The sequence below is a fragment of the Epinephelus moara genome, chromosome 4, assembly GCF_006386435.1.
Source record: "Epinephelus moara isolate mb chromosome 4, YSFRI_EMoa_1.0, whole genome shotgun sequence".
NCBI classification, from domain to species: Eukaryota; Metazoa; Chordata; class Actinopteri; order Perciformes; family Serranidae; genus Epinephelus; species Epinephelus moara.
In genome coordinates, this window is record NC_065509.1 from 16,071,590 (window position 1) to 16,097,038 (window position 25,449).

General features: G+C 40.9%; 1 protein-coding gene across 10 annotated transcripts; it reads left to right on the top strand.

Moving 5' to 3' along the window:
• Positions 1–1,875: 1,875 nt before the first annotated feature.
• On the top strand, positions 1,876–15,106 carry LOC126388479 (cytoplasmic polyadenylation element-binding protein 4-like). Of its 10 annotated transcripts, none has more exons than XM_050041569.1 (12): positions 1,876–2,022; positions 2,951–4,070; positions 4,188–4,301; positions 5,073–5,166; positions 8,259–8,309; positions 9,265–9,288; positions 9,714–9,890; positions 10,087–10,176; positions 10,293–10,411; positions 11,538–11,652; positions 11,745–11,926; positions 12,105–15,106. In XM_050041569.1, exons 2-12 carry the CDS (start codon positions 3,006–3,008, stop codon positions 12,330–12,332), a joined length of 2,259 nt encoding a protein of 752 aa, XP_049897526.1. In that variant the 5' UTR covers positions 1,876–2,022; positions 2,951–3,005; the 3' UTR covers positions 12,333–15,106. The 10 variants fall into 10 exon arrangements, with proteins under 10 accessions (XP_049897526.1, XP_049897528.1, XP_049897529.1 ...); XM_050041571.1 differs by having other exon boundaries at positions 5,076–5,166; XM_050041572.1 differs by having other exon boundaries at positions 4,188–4,286.
• Positions 15,107–25,449: the final 10,343 nt, after the last annotated feature.

Sequence of the window (25,449 nt, forward strand, 5' to 3'; positions counted from 1 at the left end):
ATGGATGAATCATTAAAGAACCAGTCAAGGTGAAGAGGTGCACCCCACCTCTGTGTCCCACTGGGCCTCGGAAAGAAAAATGTAAAGCTGATACAACAAAACATAATATACTGTGCAATGAGTAATCATGTCGACCTGCTCAGCTCTATAAAATGAGTGGAACCTCAGCAGCAAGGCTCAGTTTCACAGGGGAATACAGAGCGCGTTGCTCTCAGGGAAGAAAACGCTGACTCAACTCACTGTGCTCGAATTACTGTCAGCCTCAAAAGACCTATGGCAGGCAGCAACACACATAAGATGGTGGATCCAAACATGCATTCACTCAGCCTTACCCGTGACATGCACACAGGCTGCTAACTGGTTTTAAGTCAACAAAGTGCCATAGCTACCAATGATTTGCTGAGTCTCTGGCCTGAGAGTAACAAACCACTAACACCTGGACCAGCAGTCTGTTATTTCTTTCAAAAAGAAACCAGAAGCTCAAGACACACTGTTGTGTGTGTTGTTAAACCACCCCAACAGGCCCTGCCGCACATAGGAGTGGGGTGGGGTGATGTGTGCTGCTACTACAGGATACAAATGAAGGGTGGGTCTGCCTTGGGGGACAAGAACACTGTGTTAACAACACTAAATCAACAAGCAAGCAGTAAATAACACTCCAACTGAGGTGGAAAGTAACTGAAACTTAGTGGCTCTTTCAGTTAGGTTTTTCGGTACATTTTAAGAACAGTAAGTCTATGCTTTTAGATGGCACAGTCATGAAGATATTCTGCTTAAGCTTCATTTGAAACTCCTTTCCTTAAAAGGCAACCTTTGCTTTCAGAGACAAAATGGTCTTGAACTGCACAGGAATTGTTGTTCAAATATTCATTTTAATGTGGATTTAGTCAGGACCTCACCTATGACCACAATAGGCTGTGTGACATTCACAAGAACTGTTAAAATTAGTCTCTTTTGCTTGAGTAGCTTTAACACAAGTAATTTTACTCCCCATTGAGTAATGTATACTGCGGCTCCAGCAGGAGTACTTCTATTGAAAAGGATACTCTTTCCTCTCCTGGTGAAGGATCATTAAGGTTTTAATGAATTGGCTTCAGCAAAGGACAAAGCACAGCTACGTGAGGTTCTGGCTTGCGAGCAGACGTCAGATGAGGGAGACGATATGTGCAATGTGGAAATGTCATCTGTATTATAGCCTACTAAGTGATAGTATGATATGATGGCATGATCAGAGCGAAGCACGGATCTGACCAAAGTAAGATTAATCAAGCTCTCAGGCTCGATTATGTGCTGAAAATAGCAGCAGCTTAATGAGATTGCTACGCAGTACTTTGCTGTGATGATGTTATCTATCTATCTATCTATCTATCTATCTATCTATCTATCTATCTGTCTATCTATCTGATCCTTTGCTTTCAGGGCCTGTCTGATACACAACACACCAATCCTGGACAACTGCTGTAGGCTGAGGTGGAAGAAAAAAAACCCATTTGCTTAGTCAAATTAACTCATCTGCATTCGGAACAGATGCAAATACCAACACTAAACCCTAGATTTTAACCCTTTGCACTAAATTGTCCTACAGTTCTCTTACATGAAAATAGCTCTGTGTAGTCATGGTTGAGGTTTTAGATAGAAATTTCCTTGGATGTTTAATTTCCCTTACAATACAACAACTCCTCCCACTGATTTCTAGGTATCCTTATTTGGGAGGAGAACGTCTTGAGTGCATGTGCCATTCATTGAGAAGGAGTGCTGTGGGCGTCATCACACGGGAATCATCCAATCACATGTCAGATTCTAGTGAGATGGGCGGGGCTTCTGAGGGAAATCCTGACACACAGTGGCTGGTAGCTGAAGGAGGGGGCGGGGCTTTCAGACGGAAGTGTCTCCCGACTGGTCCAGCTGTCATCTAGAAGAGAGAAGAGACCATTTACACCGGCTGCCTGTGAAATGCAGAAAAAGGGAAAACGCTAAAATATGGCAACATCTAAACGATAAGGTCATGACGCCGAACTGAAGGTAGCTATGCCCGACATATATCTAAATACACACGTTTGTCGATACGTTCAAACGGCCGTCGAGGTTGCGTCACGGTGTTTCGAGATGTAAAAATGATGACAAGGTTTGGTAGGCTGTGTGACATTGAACATACAGGACACGAAACAGACGAGGTCGTCTAAAGAGCCATACACCATTTCTAACCACTCAAGTCCTGGAAAATTCCGCCGTCCTGTCGTCGTTAACGCTGTCGTGTACGTTAGTGAAATTTCGAGGTGACGTTTTAGCCGTTGAATTCGTTTATTGCTTCCCAGCTGGTGTGCAAATATGCTACAACGTCTCTGCGGTATCGGCTATTATCCTAGCCTAGCGGCTTGGTGAAGGGAACTACCCTAGATTCAGAACAGACAGGAGACGTCATCAGCATTTTCCTGTATTTAAATGGTTGCGTATGAGGAGGTCATTGCTGAAAAGGGAAGATTATTTGGTAAGTGTCCATGCTGTAAGCCCCCACAGTGCTTGAGCGTTCACGGATGCACTGTAGTGCATAAACGTACTTTAAAATTGACTGCTGGGATCTGCATGATTAATAGGGCACATGGAAGGTGGCGGAGCAGCTGTTAGCTTGCTGCTAGCTGCGTAACGACCTTTAGAGACGTAAGCCTCACCAGCACAGGCTGCTAGCTGTCTGCGCTGGTTAGGCTGGGTGTTTTCCGTGGTTGCCTGCCTGCTATCCGAGTGTTATATTTCATCCAGGCCTCCCATGGCCAAGCGAGTCAATGATTTAATCTCATTGATTGCATCACAAGACCAGACAGGGTGCAGCCCAAGCACATTTACAGGGTATGGCGAGGCTTGTTTTTTTTTTTTAGAGGCCAGATCAACTTGAGTGTAACAGTCTTGTGCTTTTTGTCACCCCTCCCCTGCCCTTCCTCAACCCTTATATTAGGATAAAGAAGACGGTGAAAGCCAAAAGTGAATTGAAGATTTACTGGGTGTCCTAAATGGGGGACTACGGGTTTGGAGTTCTGGTGAAGAACAGCAGCGGTAACAAATCTGCTTTCCCTGTAAGGATCCCTCCTCACCTCCAACCCCAGCACCCACACCACCCCTCCAACCCCCCCAGCCCCCCTTCCTTCGTAAACAACACCTGCTCCACCAATGGGGGCAGTGCTTGGCTGTTCCCTGCCGTAGCCCAACACAGTAACATGCAAGATGAGATTCTGGAGTCAGACAAGTCCAAGGCCTTGGACCTCCAGGACATGCAGGAGAAGTCTCAGGTCCAGGCCCAGCCTCAGGCCTTGTCCCCGGGCCAGCAGGAGGCTGGGGGAGGCCTAGGAGAGCTTGAGGGAGCTCTTCCTGAAGACGGCCCTTTGGAGAAGGGTTCTCTGGAGAGCAGTGGTGGAAAGGAGAAGCTGAGGATGGAGTCCCCTGTGCTCAGTGGGTTCGACTACCAGGACAGCCTGGGAATGGGTACAAGCTGTGCACAGTCCACCTCCTCTTCATCCTCGCTGACCAGCTTTAACAACTGGTCCCCTGCTGTCCCATCCACCCAGTCTCCAGTGGTTGGGGAAGACGTCGGTGGGTTCTTCGGCCCGGCTGGCTCTAACGCCAACGGACCTCCCCTGCTGTTCCAGAACTTCTCCCACCATGCCGGCCCTGGCTTTGGAGCCGGAGGTAGTTTCTCCCCGCAAATTGGACCAGTCTCCCAGCACCACCCACCCACACCTCACCCCCAGCACTACCACCCCCATGGTCAGGGGGTCCCACAGCAGCACCGGCGCTCTCCAGCTAGCCCTCATCCACCCCAGCCCTCCTTCCCTCCACATCCCCATCGCACAGGACCGTTCACCCAGCTGCCCCACCTCGCTCCTGCCCAGAGCAAACCCCCTTCACCTTGGGGAAGCTACCAGAGCCCCTCCACTCCCACATCCACGTCCTGGAGCCCCGGTGGCTATGGTGGCTGGGGAGGCACGCAGGGGGTTCGAGAGTACAGGCGGGGGGTAGGTGGAGGGATGACGGGTCTTAACTCCATCTCTCCGCTGAAGAAGTCCTTCCCCAACAACCAGGTAGATGTAGATCTTAAACACTTATAAATGGTAGCAGATATTTGCATTAGTTGGTATGATAGCACACGGTGCATTTGGTGAGCAGACATGCATGAAACTAATCCATCTGTCCTACAGGTTCCTTCTCAGAAGTTCCCCAGAAATAGCTCTGGTTTTAATCACAAGGGCTGGGTGGAGGACAGCATGAGCCGCAGTGACAGTGTCTACCCTTTCCAGGTGAGCAGATCACAGGTAATACTCTGGCTGGTTTTAAAGGAATTACGAGATGTGATGCCTAATAGCACTAAGTTCAGTTTAGTTTTAGAGTGTCCAGCAGGAGCAAAGGATATTAACCACATTAAACACGCTCATCTGTAACAAATGCAACAAATAAGCCATTGAGCAAAACGGGATGCGTGACAGTTAAGCTAACTAAACGGATGAATTGAAACTTATTGTGCATGTGCTTATGTCTGAGGCCTTATCTAGATCATTGCGTTGAAGGAGAGCAGTGTTATCATCTGCTCTGATCACATGGCCTTCCTCTTGTCCTGATTTGAGAAGTCTTGTGCTCCTCTGCAGCTTTGTATGCTCTCAACCCATTTAGATACACAGTGAAGCACCCTCAGTTGTGTTAAGTATTACTCATAGCTTTTCTGTGCTTTTGGGATTGTTTCAAATGCTAATATCTTTTTACCTTAGGCTGTTCAATTAGAATTTGTATTGATCTGAAATTGGGCAAGTGGTCACGCATTTTTTGCCTCCTAAGTAGCATATATTCTGATCTGATGCTCTCAGATAGACAGGAAAGATATAATTGCAGATATACACAGGTAATTTTGTGTGACGTACTCTCGGCTCCATTTTATGTTTACAGTGCTTTCCGCTGAACGTCTCTACGGGGATATTCTCTGCAGTTTTTTATTAGCTATTAGCATCATGGCAAACTATGTCAGGGCTCTTGCAGCTTGTGACGGTGATGTGGGAAGTGAGGAGGCTAATTGTTGTCTTCCTCTCTTTCAGCAGGAGAGAACACGGTCCTTTGATGGTTTCAGTATGCACTCTCTGGAGAACTCTCTGATTGACATTATGAGGGCTGAGCAGGATTCCTTGAAAGGTTGGTTCCCACACTAACAATAGTTAGGAGAGGATACTTTGCCTCACCACTGGCTGTAGATAAATACAGCCATTTGTTGCATGTATTTGACAGCAAATGAAAAATGGGTATTATCCTCACAGTGCAGACAAGTGATTGTGTTGATGGCAGGACTTCAGTTTGAACATGCATGCTGCTTATTGGGTCCCAAAACTGTGTGCACTAGTTTTTACTTGTGATTACACTTCTTCTTTGATAATAGAGTTGCATGTGTGGTTAGGATTTTGAGACTTTTTGTCTTGCAACACACTAAAACCAACATACAAATACAAAATTATAGTAATAATACAAAATTAACCTAACATGATGAAGTACATGTTGATTATACAATGTAATGCCTACAGAATGATGACACCATCTGCGTTTAGATTGGTTCCCTATAAGCCTCGCTTTCACTATGTAATTCTGTCTGCCACTGGGTACGATCTCCTGGGAAAATGAAGGCTCGATTTACAGCACAAAAGATGTGCGTTAGCCACTGCGCAACCAAAACAAGAAGAGGATGGCGCTTTTGTTTTTCTGGGTAGCTATCAGTAGCTATTCCTAGTCACCAAAGAGTAGCTATGTAAATTCTGTGCAGTTATCATTCCCAGTAGCTGGAATGGCAGACATAAATACTCCCCATCCATTTCAAACATTGGAACTGCTCTCATACTTCCATGCGTCATTTATAATAGCATAGATACTTCCAACTGATGGCAATAGAGAGCAGAGTCACAAGTTTTACACAACAAAAAAACGAGGCAATGGTGAAGGAGGTTGTGATAATGAACCTTTAAACTGAGGCAGTATTGTAGACAGTGGGGGTCTGTGACGCCATTAAATACATCACTACATGAGGAATGAGAATTATTTTAACTATATTACGGATTTATTTTGTTCCGCAATTTTTTAAATGTCCTCATCATCTTCTATTGAAGTATCTCACTTTAAATATGCCACGCTGCCCCCACAATCTCCGGTGGTACTGCTCTACTCATCTGTATCCGTAAGCTTTCAAAGAATGGTAAATAGGCTGCACTTATATAGCACTTTTCTAGTCATCCGACCACTCAAAGCGATTTTTTTACACTACGAGTCACATTCACCAATTCACACACGCATTCACCGAGGCTGTCATACAAAGCGCCACCTGCTAAACACACTCGCACACCGATGGAACAGCCATCGTGAGCAGTTTGGGGTTCAGTATCTTGCTCGAGAATACTTCAACATGCAGACTGGAGGAGCCGGGGATCGAACCGCTGGTGTTCCGATCAGTGGACGACCCGTTGAGCGTAAATTAGCCCTAACTGTGGAAACTGTGGTTGTTGCTAGGTTTGGAGGAAAACTAAAAGCAATCCAGTTAGGTTTTTGATAGTGGCGGTGACAGGGAGTAACTCCCAAAAATTCTAAGATGATTTCGAATATTGCACAGTACAATACATCTTCCTGTACATTGTTGTCCCCTAATTTCAATAGAATATAATTTAAGTGCTGTATAAGCGGGGAAGCGTATCTTATATACCTCTTAAAGGAATACTTTTCAGATACTGATTTTCAGCCAGCTTTACCAGTGCCCAGGTCTCCCTGCTCACCCCTCAGCTCAAATCTGCCAGGTGACACATTGCGTGTCATTGTGCAGATTTTCACTGGCTCTGGGGCTGTTCGTCGCACCACAGATTGTACTTCCGCATTTTCGTATGCCTGCCACCACGGACACAAAGCGTATAGAAATGGACCAAACTTGGACCAAACTGTAACACTCAGCAGTGCTGATTAAATTGAATCCAAGATTCTGTTACTGTATTGCCTGTTTCTATCATAAAATGTCTTCAGAAACCTATTTTGGTGCACGGTTGACTGTGATATGAAAATCTGAACAGGAAGCGGGCACCATATTGTTTATTTTATTGTGAAAATCGAGGCCGAAAGAACTCAGATCAACTGTGTTGCTTTTCTCTCACCTAAAATGTCTTCAGAAACATATTTTAGCTTGCTGTTCAAATGTAATACGAGATCCCTTGTAACTAGCAGGCCACCATATTTGTTTTTAGACCAGCCACCAGCGGGAGCATTAATTGGTCCACTGCGTCGCAGTGCATTGTGGTAGTTGTAGGTTTTCTACCTTTTGAGCAAAAGTGAGTGCCACAGCCCTTTTTCACTGTTTTCTCTGGCCATGTTGTTCCAATTTCAAAAATATTTAAGCCCTTTCTGCTGCATAGACAGCCCAACTTTATGAAAAGACCATCTTTCCAGCAGTGAAATACAAGTGAAATATAAGTACCGACCAAAATGCGTTCACAGCAGTCAGAATCAAAGTACCAAAAGCTGGCGTGGCATATCTAGGTAGATTATTTTATTAGATTATCAGAATTTGGCACATTTCAGCACATTTGTACTTTGACGACTGCTTTAGTTTAGACAGTTCACATTAAAGAGATATGGTTTCCTTTCTCTTGTAAAAGAAGGGTTTTGTGGTAAAGTATAGTATCAAAAAAATGCTTTTGCATCGTTGCAAAAGGCATATATGTCGCATTCAAATCAAATCACCACATTTCTCTTATTCTGTGTGACTCGTGAAAACAGTCACCTGCAGCATTTTTGCTGTGGAGGCTCTTTGATCTGAGCTAACGCTCTCATTAATAAAACATTTTAGTTCAGTTTTTGTTGCAGTCAGTCTTAATAGAACTCTGTTTTTCCATCACAGCCAGCTGATGCTTATGTGGGCCAGCTGATGCATGTGCCTTGTTTTTTTGAAACTTCTCTTTTTTACAGCTTCCTCAATTATAAAATCCGCTAATAATTTGCAAGTCTAACACGTCCTTGGACTTATTCCAGCATTTCTCTCGCACATGATATTACACTAACATGCAGTTTTCTCTACATGTATGTGTATGCAGTAGCTAAATTCTTCTTACTTTCCCCAAATGTGTGCTCCTTTAGAGACAGAACAGAATATTACCCCAAACCATTTCAAGATAACTTCAGTTGGAATAGATTTATATGTTAAGGGAAAGGAGTGAAATGTCATGACATGGTGTTCTGAGGCCTCTCCTGTTTTTGTCATGTAGGACGCTACAGCTTCTCTCACCAGGGTGGAGACGGGCCTCTACCTATGAATGGTATGTAAATGACATGCATACAAATATGCAGCGCTGTAGCAGAAGTCAGGGCTTGAAATTAAAGTCTGCCAAATGCAGAAAAAATTATTATTTAACCATGCAAGTAAAGATGTAAGATTCAGTCCTTCATTACCATTTAAATGTAGTTTATAGGAATTCGGTGAGATCATACAAAATATACATAATATATGAAATCCCATAACCCCAGTGAGACATAAAGCAAGTAGTAAAAAACAAAATGACTGTGACACACACCCAAAATGGCTGACCAAAAGGAGATGAGACCAGACCGGCTTCTTGGAGTAGAGAAATAATACTGTTGTTACATAGGTTCAGAGACCACACAGAGCAAATAAATTATACTGTGAGCAGAGTGAGCTGCCAGAGGCAGATGATGGTATGGTATGGTTGTAAGTTTTATTTATCAGTATTTCCATGCATAATGATGAGCGTTATGTTCTGAAAGACATTGAGTCACACAGTGTTTCTTCAGTCATATGTGGCGTTAGTGAATATGTAGCAAAAGAAATCTTAGTAAAAAATAAAGGTCAGCTTTAGTTTGTTTTACATGCATAGTGATTAATGAGGCGTTCAGTTACTGTGGGCTACAGTTACATGCCATGTTGGGTTCTCACTCTCATTTATACAATATATATATATCTCTATATATATATCTCTATATATATATCTCTATATCTCTATATCTCTCTCTCTATATATATATATATATANTATATATAGAGAGAGATATATAGATGTATTGCTCTCAATTAAATGCAGTTCATGGATACTGGTGTATTTTTCAGAGTGGCTGATACTTCAAAATACAGAAGCCATTTTAGCTGGTGATCCAACAAATTAATTTCAAGCCCTGGCAGTGTTTTACTTGTTGTTTTTGACTCTGCACCTTTTTCAAAAGCCATTTCAAGAGTGTTTTGTGTTGTTTTACATGCAGCAAGAAGTTATGGCAGAAGACGAGGTAAAGATTGTGAATGTGTCTTGATTTCTTCCATGTGATTTTTAGAGAACAGTGATGAGCCCTGAGATAATGACTTTGTGGTTTTCCTTCTGTGTTTGTCTGCTTGGCTGTTAAGTGTCACTGATTATTGTGCCTTGAATATTGTCAGGGTTTAAATCCCCTTTTTTTCTGTAGGGTGTAAATGCCTTCCCATGTTGCCTGCTGAGACCTTGTAGTGTTAATACTCATGCTTTTACTGTGTCATCAAAAATGGCAATCATGGCTGCTTTTGTATGTATTCTTTGATGTTATTTAGTTAATTTACATCTAATCAAATCCCCTGCTCATTATAATATCATTAATACTTTTTCAAAACAATAAGAATCTTGGTTCAACCTCACTGTTGGTGAACCCGTTTATGTAATCCAAATCGTTCTCCCTGCTAGGTCACTCGTCTTTGTTTCCCATGGAGGATGAGCGCTCCTTCGGAGAAGATGAGTCTGGTGACCAGGGGCTCGCTGGCCTAGGTTCAGCCCACTGTTTCCCACACCTCAATGGTGAACGAGTGGAGCGATATTCGCGCAAAGTGTTTGTTGGAGGGCTGCCCCCAGACATAGATGAAGGTAAAGACGTGTTACTGTCACAGAAGATGCTTTTCATCTGCATGTTGGAGATCAAAAGCTTTAACAAACCCGTAATTTTCAACTTTCTTCTTTTTTTATCGATAATTTCTGTATGGCGGGAGTTGATTAATATCGCAAAATTTGTAATGGGCACGGCAAAATACGAATGCTGACTGATTTGAGTTTCCTTTTTCAGATGAAATTACTGCCAGTTTCCGCCGATTTGGTCACCTGTTTGTTGACTGGCCTCACAAGGCAGAGAGCAAGTCCTATTTCCCACCAAAAGGTAAGTCTAACCAGTTGGACATTATATTTCTGCCAGCGTGTTCACTCTACAGCTCTGTGATGATGCGTATTAGCTAGTTGTGCACACTCATTGTTCCGTTTGTCCAACCTTTCCAGGATATGCATTCCTACTGTTTCAAGATGAGAGCTCTGTTCAGGCCCTGATTGATGCCTGCATTCAGGAGGATGGCAAGCTTTACCTGTGTGTCTCCAGTCCCACCATCAAAGACAAGCCTGTGAGTGTGTCATCTTGTTTTGCTGCTACATGCTTTTTATCCATCTTGCCCAGAGAGTACAAAACTAACACAAATGTTAAAATCATAGACTCGCACAAGCTTTCTTTTTTTTTTAGTGTGTCTGGTCATTTTATCTCAGAAAACTGGGAGGTTCAGTAGAGCTTTATTTATTTTGCGTGTGTGTCCAAATGTGGACTTTGTAGTAATTCATTAGATGTATAGGTTTAGTTCACTGCGCATTTAAAGTGCAGAATTTTAGCGAAAAATCAACTGATGGCTGCTGCATATTGAACAGAATTGTCCGCTTGTAACACTCAGTTTCCATCTTCAGTCTGACATTACATCCACTCTTACTGGTTGCCATGAGGGAGAGGGGTTCATTTTTCCCTAACCGATCACGAGAGACTAACGTGTCCGCCTGAATCTAATTTAATTTTAAGTCCGCACTGAGGCGTTACCTTGCCAAAATACTGGTTCTGCATGTGTGTTAAGAGTGAATCAGAGCAAAGTAAGACAAACTATGATGTTGTGCGATATTGAGAGGACACTGATAGCAGTGTCTATCTTGTCATTGGTTCCTGTGCACCACCTCATATCAGCGTTAGTCCCCCCATGGTGCTCATTGGATCGATGGATTGCCAACTGAGAAACAGCTGTTACATGTCATGATGCCAGACGAATCAGTGAAGTTGGTGGCGAGGGCGGATTCAAAGGTCTGGACCCAGACAAGACTGGTAGCCAAGTGCTAATCATGATCAGTCGAAGGCTAATTTTGACTGTAATGTTTGTTTGTTAGTTTATTTGTTCAGTTATATAACGTACATTTCCGTATATGTTGCAGTATTCTGCCCCACAGCACAAAAGGTGGGGAAAATGTAACAACAGTGACCTCCCCAGTTGGAGCACCTACTGTATTCCCCCTTCATTGCTTCCTGTAAAAATCCACAGCCACCAGCAGCAGCAGCATGCTGCAGTGGCAGTCAGACTGAACCAAAGAAATGTGTTAATCCATATTACATGAGCAGCAAGCCGCTTTCATTTTCACAATCCAAACTGTATCTTGCTCACAAAGTAGTAGAGCCTGACTGAGAGGAAATGAATGCTTTTCTCATTTTGGTCTTCGTAGGTTCAGATCCGGCCCTGGAACCTAAACGACAGTGACTTTGTAATGGATGGCTCTCAGCCATTAGACCCGAGGAAAACTATCTTTGTAGGAGGTGTCCCTCGTCCCCTTCGTGCAGGTGAGTGTATGCGGTGACTCCTCTAAATGTATTGCAGTCTCAGGAGTCAGTTAGATCCCATTAACATACATTGTGTTGCACTGCTCTTCCAGTGGAGCTCGCCATGATCATGGACCGTCTGTATGGTGGAGTCTGTTATGCTGGGATTGACACAGACCCCGAACTCAAGTATCCAAAAGGGGCGGGGCGAGTAGCCTTCTCCAATCAGCAAAGCTACATTGCAGCCATTAGTGCCCGATTCGTTCAACTGCAGCATGGGGAGATTGATAAACGGGTGAGTCCATCAGATGTTAGCAGCTTCCCATTCAGGTCTTAAAAAATGAAGAGTGGATGTTCATGAAATATTAATTTAAACCTATCCAACATGCTGCTGTGCACGCATTTCACATTTTTCTCAACCTCCATTTTAACACAGTTTTTCTCCTGTCGTCCATTTTCTTTTTCTTTTACAGGTGGAAGTGAAGCCATATGTTCTGGACGACCAGCTGTGTGATGAGTGCCAGGGCACCCGCTGCGGGGGGAAGTTTGCTCCTTTCTTCTGCGCCAACGTGACCTGTCTGCAGTACTACTGCGAATACTGCTGGGCGGCCATCCACTCCCGGGCTGGCCGTGAGTTCCACAAGCCGCTGGTGAAGGAGGGAGGGGATCGACCACGACACATCTCCTTCCGCTGGAACTGAGGCGAGAGGGCAAGGGAGGGAGAGGATGCAGGATCGGGGAGGGATTGAAAGACAGGGGTAGTAAGGGAAGGGGTACGGGCAATGACATGAAAAATAAATGCACTTTTCTTTTAAGTTAAAAAAAAAAATCTTAATTTATTTTTTATTTTATTTCATTTTAATTGGGCCTTCTAAAAGAAGTAAATGCTAAGAAGAGAGTGAAATCCCATTTATGTTTTGACTTTAAGTGTGCATGAGCATATGGATGCATTAGATTTGGATTTAGATGTTTTCTGACTTGACTGTACTTTTCTTTTCGTGTTAGCTGGCAAAGCTGCTTACATTTGTTGTCAAGAGTAACATAAAATTTAAGTGAGGTTCATCATACCTAAATCAGTATACTAACTATGGAAGTTGAGTTTAAGAAGGGTGCATTTTCTTACTTTTTGCTTGCAGGATTAGAGAACAACTGTACCATTTACCAAAGGTTGAGTGCAAATGGTTGGGTTGAACAGAGGAGGAACGCCGTTTCCGACGGTCGGACGATTGAGTTTTTCTAAGAAGCTCACGTGTACAGCATCTGGCCACGTCACAAAACAAAATCTCCCCTCAGTCTGGCACACGTGTTTCGATTGCTGGCATGAGTTTTTAGGTTTTGGTTTAAAAGTCGACACTTTGTAACCAGAAAGGGCAAACCAAAGATTGGCCTAAAACGCATCATCAAAAGCAGATGTTGATCTGAGGGTTTTCAGGATAATGTTGTGTCCTCCTGTCATTCGGCGGAGGAAAGGCTGGAGTTGTCTGGAGTTTCGGTTTGTGGGTGTCGGCTAATAAAGACACAGCCCTCAGGGCTCAGGTATTGGCAGTAGTATTTGCTCACTTTATATTGTCAGGGATATTAGCACTGGAAGCTAACATGCTAATGTAGTACAAACTAATGGGAATGCACAGTCCAGTCTCCCTGAGCTGTCCTCATGATGTACCACTGCACGCTCTACCATGACTGGAGCTTCTATCACAAGTGTTGTGGTTGGATATGGTAGTAGCTAGAATTTGCTGTCACAGAGATAAAGATATTATTTTATACATGGCCTGCTGATTTTTGTACAGTGTTTTATAGCTGATTATTTTGTCATGAACATATATACATTTATTATGCACTACTTTTCTAAATATTTTTTTCAATAGTCATTTTAGGCACATTTTTCACAGATGGGAGAACTCCTTTTGCAATACCTCATTTTTTTCACTTGGTGAAAAATAATTTTGTACCTTTGTTACTAAGAGATCTGCATTTATGGTAAACTTAATTTAAAAAAGAAAATGAATGATATTAATATAATTTTCAATTAGCTTTTATATATTTAAGTGCTGGTAAATCTGAAAATTGTCTGGTGCATTGGTGTGATTCTGTAGATAAATTAAAAAAAAAATGAGGCTTTCATTAGCCAGTCATATATGGATTCTCCTCTGTCCTAATAAACATAATTACAGGATCCTAAGGCATGACAAGACCTTTCTAAACTGATTTTGATAGTCTTGAAAATATATTCTGATATTTCGCTCCTAGGTGTAGTCATTAAGGTTATCAATAGGGTAAATGTTTTGGCTTTGGTCAATGTGAAATCTTCCCTTCTATCACCGGAGTGGATATCAGCTGTTTGAATATTTAGATCTTCTTTCTGGGACTGCCTGTAAGTTCTACTTATTCTTGGCATGCATAATGTAATACAGAAATAACATGGCTAGTGTTAATGCAGGACCTAATGTAATGCACTAGATCTCCTTTTTCCTTTTTAACTTTCTTTTCCTTATCTCTTTGAGATCACCTCTCTTGTAGCCTCTCTTTACATGATGGAGTCTGCCTTCCTTACACAGACATGATGTTTATGCAATCTACACAGTGACAACACTTTGGATGCGTTTTGTAATGTAGAGGACACTCAGTAGGACATAGGTGAGGAGACTTGATCACTTGACCCCCTTTGTGATGTGGCATGCTTTGGGACATAACCTGAATGTGATTTAATGTTGCAAGTTAACTTTGAGCCATTATGTGCAATACTTATTCTTTCCAGAAACAAGTCTCCGCAGTGTAAGTCATTTAATCCATATAAACCATGCAGTCATTTACACATTTGTTTCCTATTGTTCATGCTGGTGTCTGCAAGAAAAAAAAACTAATTTATACCTGAATTTATTTTTAAACATTAGTTTTGTGCTTATTTACTTATTTTGCTACAACCATGCTACTGTGATTGAAAACATTGTATATACTAGGTCGATAATGTATTTAGCATTTGCTATATTTTCAATTGAAATGTATAACTATCATTTTGATCAGATTTTTGTTATATTTTTTGGGGTGATGTGTTAAACTCGTTGATGTGTCTAGTTTTTCTAATTGCTGTATTGTGCTCCACATTTTCAGATGAAAAGAATATTGATTATGTCTGTTAGTATTACTTGATTGCAAAATTTCAATAGTTTTTAATTGTATGCTGGGAAGGTTATATTTATTAACTTTTTTTTTTTTTTTTTTTTTACCTGATATCATTTTGATTTTTATTAAGTCATTTCACATTTATACGTAAGTTCCAATTTTTATATTTTCTTCCTGATTAATTTACGCTACAATACAGACGTCAGTTTTTATAGTTGGTTTGTAGAATTGAAGTAAAACAAAGATCTAATGTCATATATTCATTTGCTGCCAACTGTTTGTAACTGTATGCATACATTTGAAGTATTTGTAATGTGAGTTGTTGAACGAATAAAACAGCTGTGAGGAAGAATTACACGCCCAGTGTTGGTTTTTCCTTTATTTGAGTGTTTTCGGAGAGGCCCCTGTTAATTGATTTGCCCTGTGAAGGTTTTTTACCTCTAAATGTGAGTGTTACACCTGATGCCGTTGTTATGCCACAGTAATTTTTTGGCACATCTGGTGGGCTGAGTTGAATCAGGTCAGAGGTATTTATAGGCTGAGGCTTATTTCAGACCTTGGTGAGTGATAGGCCTATTTAGCTCACCCAAATCCCCTGTCTTTGCCCTAACAAACCTTTTGTAGTCTTAAATTACACAAGTATACACATAGGCACATAGGCAACAAAATGTCATGAGATTTTCTAATTTTAATACAAAAATATAATTCAATAGCTGATTTTTTTAAATTGACATACTAAACTCCCAATGAGCTGTAAAATGTGATGCATTGTTTACAGATTAAGCTACAGTACAAAAAAAAATGTTAAAATTAGAACCACCTTTAGCCTGAAATGCTAATTGCACATGAATGTATCGGCAGTATAATAATGTAGTACAGCAGCATATCACTTCTATTTTTAAAACCTAAAGTTCACTTTGCTAATAATCTAGGCGGTAATTAAAAGTGAAATTTAAATAAACTTGATTTTAAATTAAGTTACAGAAATTTGACTTTTTTTTGACTGAAAGACGCGAACCGCTTGCCGGAAGCCAAGGGATCGGTATAACACTGCCACCTGCTGGCTGAGAGCGGGACAGGCACAATTTAGGACAACAGAAAGGAAAAATTCTGCCCAGGTAGAAACATACCTTTCATTCGTCAGTCTCTAAAGTAGAGTATACTTAGAATAAAAATGGTTAGGACCGTGTATGTGCCCCTGTTTGGCTCACAGCAGGGCTCCAGTCAAAGACATGTATCAGACCGGACCATGGACAAGACTGAGCCCCCCTCTCCGCGGGACAAGCGCGGGAACAAGCGGGGTAAAGTTAACGTTAGAGGCCAAAAAACTCGGTTCGTTTTGAAAGTCAAATTTCCAAAACTCAACAACAGCACTTTGTCCAAGAAGGCGACAGAGGGGGAGACAACAGAGAGAAGGTGGACGGCAGAGGCCACTGCAAATAAAACCAAGGCGACTGTGAGCAGCAGAGGTAACGTTAACGGTTATACCCATATACCAATGTTAGCTAAAAGTGGTTAGCTCAAGTTAGCAAGTTAGGCTAGCTGTGGGTCAGTGCTAGCTAGCAGTCATTTCGTGTACCATAGTTAACCAGTTACTGTGCAGTCTATGTGAGTGAACCCAGCAAAATGAGTACTAGCATATCTTGGGTGGACACAATTAAAGATGCACAATATATTGTTATGTTACAGCAGTGGTTCCTAAACTCGAGGCTATTAAAAAATCTGATGTGTTACAACTAACTAGCCTTTTGGCTAGTGTTGGTCAGTGTACATGGGCTTTGTAAAGATAAATAAACATACACACACACACACACACACACAAAATTTGACATATCTATCTATCTATAGTGAAATACTGACTATTTTCACATCTGTAGGCCACTAAAAGTCAGTCAAATAAAACAAACTCAAATGGAGATCATACTTTGGTGAGACTGCTCATAACTAATCTTGATAATAATAATAATAATGATAATAATATAAGAAACAATAAACTTTATTTATATAGCACCTTTCATACAAGAAATGCAGCACAAAGTGCTTTACAATAAGGGCAGTATAAGCACTGAGTGCTTCACATGAAAATAGACATATACAGACAAGGCTATTCAATATAAAAGGACATTCAAAACAGTTTAAAACGTGGATTAACTGATTCATAAAATCATAGTTTTAAAACAATAAATCAGAAAATCAAGTAAGATTTTAAAAGAGTTGCAGCAGCGTGAAGTGTAAATAAAAACTAAAAGCATAAAAACAATTAGTTTCAGACCTGTATCAGAGCTAGTTAAAGGCTAAAGTGAACAGATACGTTTTTAGCTTTCTTTTAAAAATATTTATTGAGCTGACCTCCCTGATATTTATAGGTAGTGTGTTCCATAGCTTTGGGGCGTAATCTTGATCACGACTAGAAAGGGTACAAGCTTAAAAGGCTGGAAACCACTACAGTTAAGTACAGTATTCCTGCAATAAACTACAATTACAGAAAAGTTGAGACTACAATTCATAATATCATCAAAAGATTCAGAGAATCCAGAGAAGTCTCTGTACGCAAGGGGCAAGCCTGAGAATCATTATTAATTGCCCGTGACTTTTGACCCCTCACGTGGCACTGCATTAAAAAAAATGACATGATTATATAAAGGATAGTACTACATGGGCTCGGGAACACTTTGGAAACCCACTGTCAGTAAACACAGTTCATTGCTGCATCTACAAATGCAAGTTAAGACTATCATGTGAAGTGAAGTCCAAATATCAACAACAGAAACGTCACTGCCTTCTCTGGGCCTGAGCTGATCTGAGATGGACTGACAGAAAGTGGAAAAGTGTGCTGTGGTCTGACGAGTCCACATTTCAGATTGTTTTTGGAAATCATAGATGTCATGTCCTTTGGGCTAAAGAGGAAAATGACCATCCAGATTGTTACCAGTGCAAAGTTCAAAGCCAGCATCTGGGATGGTATGGGGGTGTGTTCGTGCCCACGGCATTGTGGTTAACTGACACATCTGTGAGGGATCCATGAATGCTGAAAGATACATACAGGTTTTGCCGCAACATATGCTGCCATCCCGATGACGTCTTTTTTCTTCTTAAGACAATGCATGTTACAACAGCGTGGTTTCATAGTAGCAGAGTGTGGGGACTAGACTGGCCCCCTGCAGTTCAGACCTGTCTCCCATTAAATGTGTGGCACATTATGAAGTGCAAAATATGACAACGGAAACCCCGGACTGTTGAGCAACTGAAGTTGTAGCTCAAGTAAGAACAGACAAAGAATTTTACTGTTTAAAACTTCAACAATTAGTGTACTCAGTTCCCAAACACTTACTGAGTGTTGTTAAAATAAAAGGTGATGTAGCAGTGGTAAGCATGCCCCTGGCCCTGTCTCAACTTTTCTGGAACGTTTTGCAGGCATCAAATTCAGAATGAGTGTGTATTTTAAAAACATTAAATATATTGTCTTTGTACTGTGTTTAATTGAATATAGGTCAAAAAGGATTTGCAAATCATTGTGTTTTTATTTACGTTTTACACAGCATCCCAGCTTTTTTAGATTTGGGGTTGTACTTTTGTAAAACATTATATATGATAATATTCACATTTTTGTTTTAGATTTTGTCATTAGTTTTGATTCAGCTGAATGCCTTTTTTTGTTTGTGATGTTGTGCTCAGGATTGTATTTAATGGTTTCATTAAAGTGTTATTGTGTCCACCCCCGGAGTTAACATCTGTTTCACCTCAAGTTAACCACACAGACGTAGGTCTGTTACTTTATTATCACAAACCTTTTTCAGATCGCCTTCCAAAGGTCAGAATCTTAAAACTGGATGATTGTGGTTTAAATTATCTTGTGTAGCTATCAAGACAGTAAAATGTCAAACACAGACCTGCTTTATTCAAATTGGCAAAACTCACCTAAATAAGCAATGAACTAGTTCTGCATATTGTGGGAAAACTAAAACTGTCGCATTTATGTTTTGTTGTCAGGTGCTGGCGCTGAGTCGGACTCTGTTGGTAGAGATGTTTTCTTCTTCTCCCAAAGACCCACCAGCACAGCAAAAAACGAGAAGGAAAAGGTAGGCCCCTATGCAAAGAGTACATTATGTGCAACGACGAAGCGTAAGGGGGAGCAGATACTGAACAAAGGAAAAACGATATACCCTAAAACATTTTGTAGTTCAGGTATGTTGAAATGAGAATGATTTTGGGTTCAACTGACAAAAAAATCAAAACATGGTATTGTGAATTCCATAATTACATGAGGCCGACTGTACATTCAGTCTCCTGAACTAACAGGTATGTTTAATTGACTATGTCACTTAATATTCAAGATAACCAGTTTCCCGTTGAGCTTCCACTATGGCAATGGAGGTTATGAGTGCACAGATGACAAAAAGCAGAAGGGTGGGCTGTGTGTCCCACTCATCAAGATAAATAGGAGCATTATTGCAGGTGCTCAGTGTGTATCTTCAGCTCTACTATTTATTGCAGCATCTGGGAGGTAAAATGAATGGTGTGTGCCGCAGTCGCTTAAAGTTTAACCACTCTGTGGTTGAAGACTATCTCGAGCCCAGTCATTGGCTTTGAAGAATGGCATGTATATGTGATAATTATTGTGCATTTATTTATTCAAATACATTTTTTGGATAACTCTTCACTATGTAAATGTTGGCTGGTACTTCAATACCAGCCAGTACAAGTCAGAGTGACTGTGTTTTATTAACTCTGTAGTCATTTTTCACAGAGGACATTTTAACATGTCACAGCAGGAAAAGCACAGGTCTAAATAAGGCAATTAATGAGTATGTTTACATGGACATTTATGATTGGATTTTTTTGAGTATCCCGTTTATGTATTTGAGCACGTGAACACCATCCTGTTTTCAGAAACATGAGAGGCTTACCGCCTGTGCAGGTGTGGTTTTAGCCAGGAGACATAGCAGAAATACAAACAGTGGTGGCTGCAACAGTGTCTCACTTCTGGAGCAGAAGAAATTGACTTTGTCTTTCGGTAATCAAAGATGCTGCATATCTTCGTCAACTGCTCCCCTGTCCTATATGCTGTGACTCTGACTAGCTTGCGCCAGTGTGAAGGATAGTGTTCTAGGTGTAGTGTAGCTGCTTTCAGGAAAAACCTTTGGTGTGTGTGTGTGTGTGTGTGTGTGTGTGTGTGTGTGTGTGTGGTGAGACGATGCGATTGGAACAGAGAGGAAATTAGACGTTAAGCTGTCAAGTGTTAGCTTAGTAAATGTACAGTGGAGTGTTGAATATTTCCTGTTGCTTCTATCTCCCATTGCCGGTTTGTTTTTGTAAACATGACAGCACCTGATCGTAAACTTTGATTAAAAGCAAAACCCTCAAATTCACATTGATTCCGTTCAGGACATTATGAACCTAACTATTAATTGAAGTTTTTTGGTTACCATGTTGCTAGTATTTTTCATGTATAAGGGGAGTATGAATAATCAGATTTGTCTGTGCTCATGTAAACACCATGTCCCGAATATGATCATAACTGGGATAAGCTTCATAAACAGGTTAATCATGTCTATGTAAACAAACTCAGTGATGGCTGACTTCTATTTAGCACACTGTCATGGCTTGGTGGGACACTTAAATAGAACAGAGCTATTGTTTGTATCAGTAACGCCTGTGTTTTTCCTTCTGTGAGAGGTCAATTTTTTTCTGTGAAAAGTCCTGTTGATAAATCTGCAGACTCTGCCTGTACTCATCCTCCTCCACCATACAGACACACATGTACTTTGGGTCCTCTGAACTCATGAACCAAACAACCAAGATCTTTTTCTTTTTCTGGGAATGTGCTTCCTATCCCAAAAAGGCCAGGCTTGCAGTTCTTAGGACCATCTCCAAGATGCTGGAGGAGAACCAGCTTATCAGAGAGAGACTGGCCACCGTCAGCCAGGCCAACTGAGGCTGCGTTCACTGACTGAAATTACCCACAACTGTGGCAAGTCACTTACCTTGTTTTATTTTACTTAAATACATCATCAGTATTTCTCCACATCAAAGTTCTTACTAGTTATATCTTTAGTTCCTTAAGCATGGAGGTTTCAAAACCAATGTTACAACAAGGCACAGTTTGGTGGTTCATCCGTGTTTGTCCTCACTGGTAGTGTGCCCTGCGACAATAAGACAATCTGCATAACAATGTATTTACCAAAGAGAACAGTCTTTTACACAGTGTTCAGTTAACAGTGTCCTTTTATTAAAAGAGTCCATGTTCACGTCTGTGTGCTAATTTTTTAAAATTCAAATCAGCCTGGTATTTTACAGTTTCATCATGTAGGCAAATTATGATTTTTGGCCATGAGTTATATACAAGTCCAGTACAGCACATGCTGCCTTTGTAAAGATTTTATTGCTCAGTGTAAGCTGAGACTGTTTCAGAGCAGTTTAGTATATAATAGTGTAGTATAGTATATAATTTTTCTCTCAATTATAGTGGATAGAGAAAATATCATATCAACGTTATTGACAGTATACTAACACTATAAACATCTTTCTTATTATAAAGTTGTGTTGCATGAGATTGAACAGTTATTTATGATATTGAGTTCACAAACCCATATTACAGCATGTTGCAGGAATTACAATACCATGAGGTTATCTCACATAAAACTATCTTCATTATCCACCAGAGGGCACCAGCTCCTCCAATATCAATGTCTGCTGCGGTTGACTCACTCCTTTTTACTACCTGCTCACAGAAATTTTACCAGCCAGTTTTATAGTAGCATAAGAAAACTAATAAATGCCTGTAGATCTGTGGGTGGTGCAGCATCCTGGCTGTGTTAATGATGTTTGTTAGTATTATAGTTTTTGCTATAAAAATGTACAAAATGGCTTGTGCGTGCTTCTATTAGTGGAAGAACATTTCTCTAAGATTATGTAGTTGATTGCAGATTGTCCTTAAAGCCAATCTCATTTTGCTGTTTGTATGGTTACAAGAGCCGCTACATTGTCAGCTGCCGTTACCAGTACATCCATTTTGAGAGGAAACAGAGCAGATGATTTCGGAAGACCTTTGAATTCATCTTTTATTGCGGGTCAAACCTTTGGTCAACTGGCTTTATTGCCATTGTTCAAACTGTTTCCACATTCGTCATTAATAAACAAAAAGTGTTCAAGAATATTGAATAATACCACTGACCTGAACTTGTTCACCAAAGGTTTCAAGTGATGAATGTGTCACCAAAGGTTTGCTCTTTTTATTAGACTTTATATTACTAAATCAACTTGGGAGCATATGGCTGTGATTATTTTAACTGTAAAATAATTGCTGTTAGACCATGGACAATTTACTTTAAATTGTTCTGCAGTTTCTTAATGTTTTGACTGATGAGCCTCATTGCCTCTGTGTTTAGAGGCCAGTTGTTTTACCCTGTTCTGCCCTGAACACAACATGGCAGCCTTATCAGAGTTCTCACTAAAGTTCAGCACAGTATGTGCTTTAATATGCAGCAGTGAAGGGTTTAATGCACCCATATTTACAACTGTATATAATATGTGCAGATACCTGGCATTTCTACTGCATTTAAGACATGTTGTTCTGGCATCTGTAGACTTGGGCAATATGGTGAGTTTATCGTTAAACAGGATATTGGCTGGCCACAGTAATGATCCTTATGTATCCACAATAACACTATGATATTCAATTGTGCAATGTCTCATATGAATTTTGCCTATTCTCTTGCTTTCTGTATGCTTCACCTCATTATTGTGGTGTATCAAAAAAAGTAACAACATGCTAGCATACATCTGACACTGTAAATAACTACCCTTTTAATGTAAGCATATGCTGTATTACATGACAAGCAAAAAAGCAGCAGTGTGGCAGCTTTGTTGTTGTGTTGTCTTGGATGCAGCAGGAAAGATTTCCTTAAGCTTTCGTTAGCAAAAAGAATGCAAATGCACCTATTTGGGGATTCTTTCTTTTTAAACCAACAAAAAAAGTAGAGCCAGAGAATATTTGATTCAGTTCAGTTCAATTCATTGTCATTCTCTATGTACACTAGCATACGGTGAACGAAATGTCATTACTCACGAATCCAAGTGCAGTAAGAGCATATAGCAAACAAGCAAAGACATTCAATGTGGACATGACAACATTAAAGTGCAATGAAAAGCATTGCGAATACTCATAAAAATAGAAATAGGTAACTACAGAGAGTTAAATAATGCATTGTAATGAACTAATAAAACAGCAAAATGATGATCTGGGTAACAGTTAAAATTAGTTTCAGGGTATATTAAAACCATAGTACATTAAATTGGGGCGGCAGTAACTCAGTCCATAGGGACTCGCCAGTTCGAGTCCCTGTCCGGACCAAAAATATGGAGCGTGGACTGGTGGCTGGAGAGGGGCCAGCTCACCTCCTGGGCACTGCCGAGGTGCCCTTGAGCAAGGCACCGAACCCCCCAACCGCTCGGGGCGCCTCACCAAGGGCAGCCCCCTCACTCTGACATCTCTCCACTTTGTGCATGTATAGGTCCTGTTTGTGCATGTGTGTGTCTTTCGGACCTGTGTGTAATTGAATTGAATTTCTCCTCAGGGGGATTAATAAAGTAAATAAACTTAAACTTAAAGACATATATACATGTATGTACAGGATAATAAATAGTTAAAAGCAATGGACAGAACATGAACAAAGTGATTTGTAAGCTGTGCGAGTTTGCACTAAAAATGGAAAAACCAAAGATCTCTGCTCCCGTCTTTAAACTTACCATCCAACAGACTATCCACAAAAAACTCCCTACCACAGTGACCAATGAGTCCTCAGTCAAGTGGATGAATGTAAGCCCATATCTGTGTTATCCTCATTCTATCAAAGGTGATAAATGTACTACTGAATAAAGATAACCTCACCAGTTGATTGATCTGATTTATTGGTCTCAGCATGCCATTGTGTATAACAGCTCTTACTGCCTGTACATTGTGGGCACTTATGGGTATTGCATATGCATTCCCAGTCTATCTATGTGGGTCAGTTGGGGATTTAAATATTGCCTTAGGCACCTGTGTTCATGAATGTGATTATTTTCCTCGTTACCCAGCACCATGCCACAGAATCCTTATACCTGCCCTGTATCATTTAAGATAAGTTTGATGAAAAGTTGCACTCTTGATTTGGTGCTTTCTAAAGCAAAACCTGCTCAACTGGTTTCAACAACTTATTATTTTGAAAATAATTGATTTGGGCACATTATCAGTTTACTTCTATATAATACATCTACGAGCAGCTTGGATATAGTGTGTAACGTGGCTACTTTCAGAAAATTGAAGGCACTTTCGCTCTGTTTCAGAAATGAATCCTGAAGATCACAGGCTGGTGTGCTCTGCAGCAAATAGAGCTGGTGGTTTGAATCAGTAAACAGGCGGTTTATTGAGAGTGTTTTTACAGCACTGAAGATAAATGGCTTCTGGACTGGTGATTAGCAGTTAAACAGGCCTTTTAATCAGAGCTGTGGTCTGCTCGGAGACTGGCAGACTGTGGCAGCTGTACCTCCAGACCACACTGTGAAGCCTGTTGACCGGCAGTGTGCTGCATTGTTTACATGGACAGAGGCCCCAGGATGTTGTGCAGTTTGAAACAAGCTGGTTTTGTTGTACAGAATCTGTAGTGAGCTGAAACACTGGTGGAGAGGAGACATGTAGAAGACACTGAATTATAAGATGTAATGTAAAGGGATATAGTATGTTGTGCATTAAGTCTTGTTTGGGTAGCTGTGAATTCATGTTTATATAAATTCATCCTATGTTGTTGCAGCTCTAAAATTCAAAGCCTTTGTTTGGTTTCTAAGCAACTTTCTGATGCTGGGTTTACTCAAATGCTGGCATCGTAGATAGCAGTATGGTGGTGCTTCTGAGAATGATGGGTGATTCATCGTGTTTTAACACCCACTGTACCACATCCTGACTGAAATGGCTCAATGTGAGAAACAGGACCCAGTGATGTCAGCACATTTGAGAGGTGTGGGTGTGGCACATGACTAGCAGGGGAGCTAGCTCATTCGTTTTATCTTTTTTACTCATTCTCATCCTCAGCAAAAGGTTAAAGTAATGTATCGTTTTGGTTGAACTTCTTCACTGTAGTACTTGCTCTCCCTTTGACAAATAGTTGTGCTGTCTTCAACCTCTAGATGATTTTGATCACAGAACACAATATAAATTGACTATACCTGGATGTACCTTTCTTTGATACAGATACCTGAATTTGCTTAATTGGCTCATCAAAGTCCTGATTAAACAGCATCATTATTACACAGGTCATGTGTTGGGATGGTCACAATAAAGGGCCACTCTAAAATGTGCAGTTTTATCAAAAAACACAACGCCACAGGGGTCTCGAGTTTTAAGGTAGCGTGCCATTGGTATGCGGACTGCAGGAATGTCCACCAGAGCTGTTGCACATGGACTGAATATCGATTTCACTATCATAACTCCCCTCTGATTATGTGACCAAGAATTTGGCCATACATCCAACTGTCCTCACAAATGCGGTTATGTGTAACCACATCAGCTCAGGGCCTCTACATCGAGCATCTTCACCTGCAAGATTACCTGAGACCAGCCACCCGTACAGCTGACGGAACAGTTGGTTCGCAAGGTTTGCCGAAGAATTCCTGAGCAAACTGTTAGAAATTGTTTCAGGGGCTCTCATTTCAGTGGTT

Coding starts and splice junctions, on each gene's coding strand:
- LOC126388479 (XM_050041569.1), top strand. CDS start 3,006: ATGGGGGACTACGGGTTTGGAGTTCTGGTGAAGAACAGCAGCGGTAAC. Junction 4,302..5,072: donor TCCAGGTGAGCAGATCACAG/GTAATACTCTGG, acceptor CCTCTCTTTCAG/CAGGAGAGAACACGGTCCTT. Junction 10,412..11,537: donor CCACCATCAAAGACAAGCCT/GTGAGTGTGTCA, acceptor TGGTCTTCGTAG/GTTCAGATCCGGCCCTGGAA.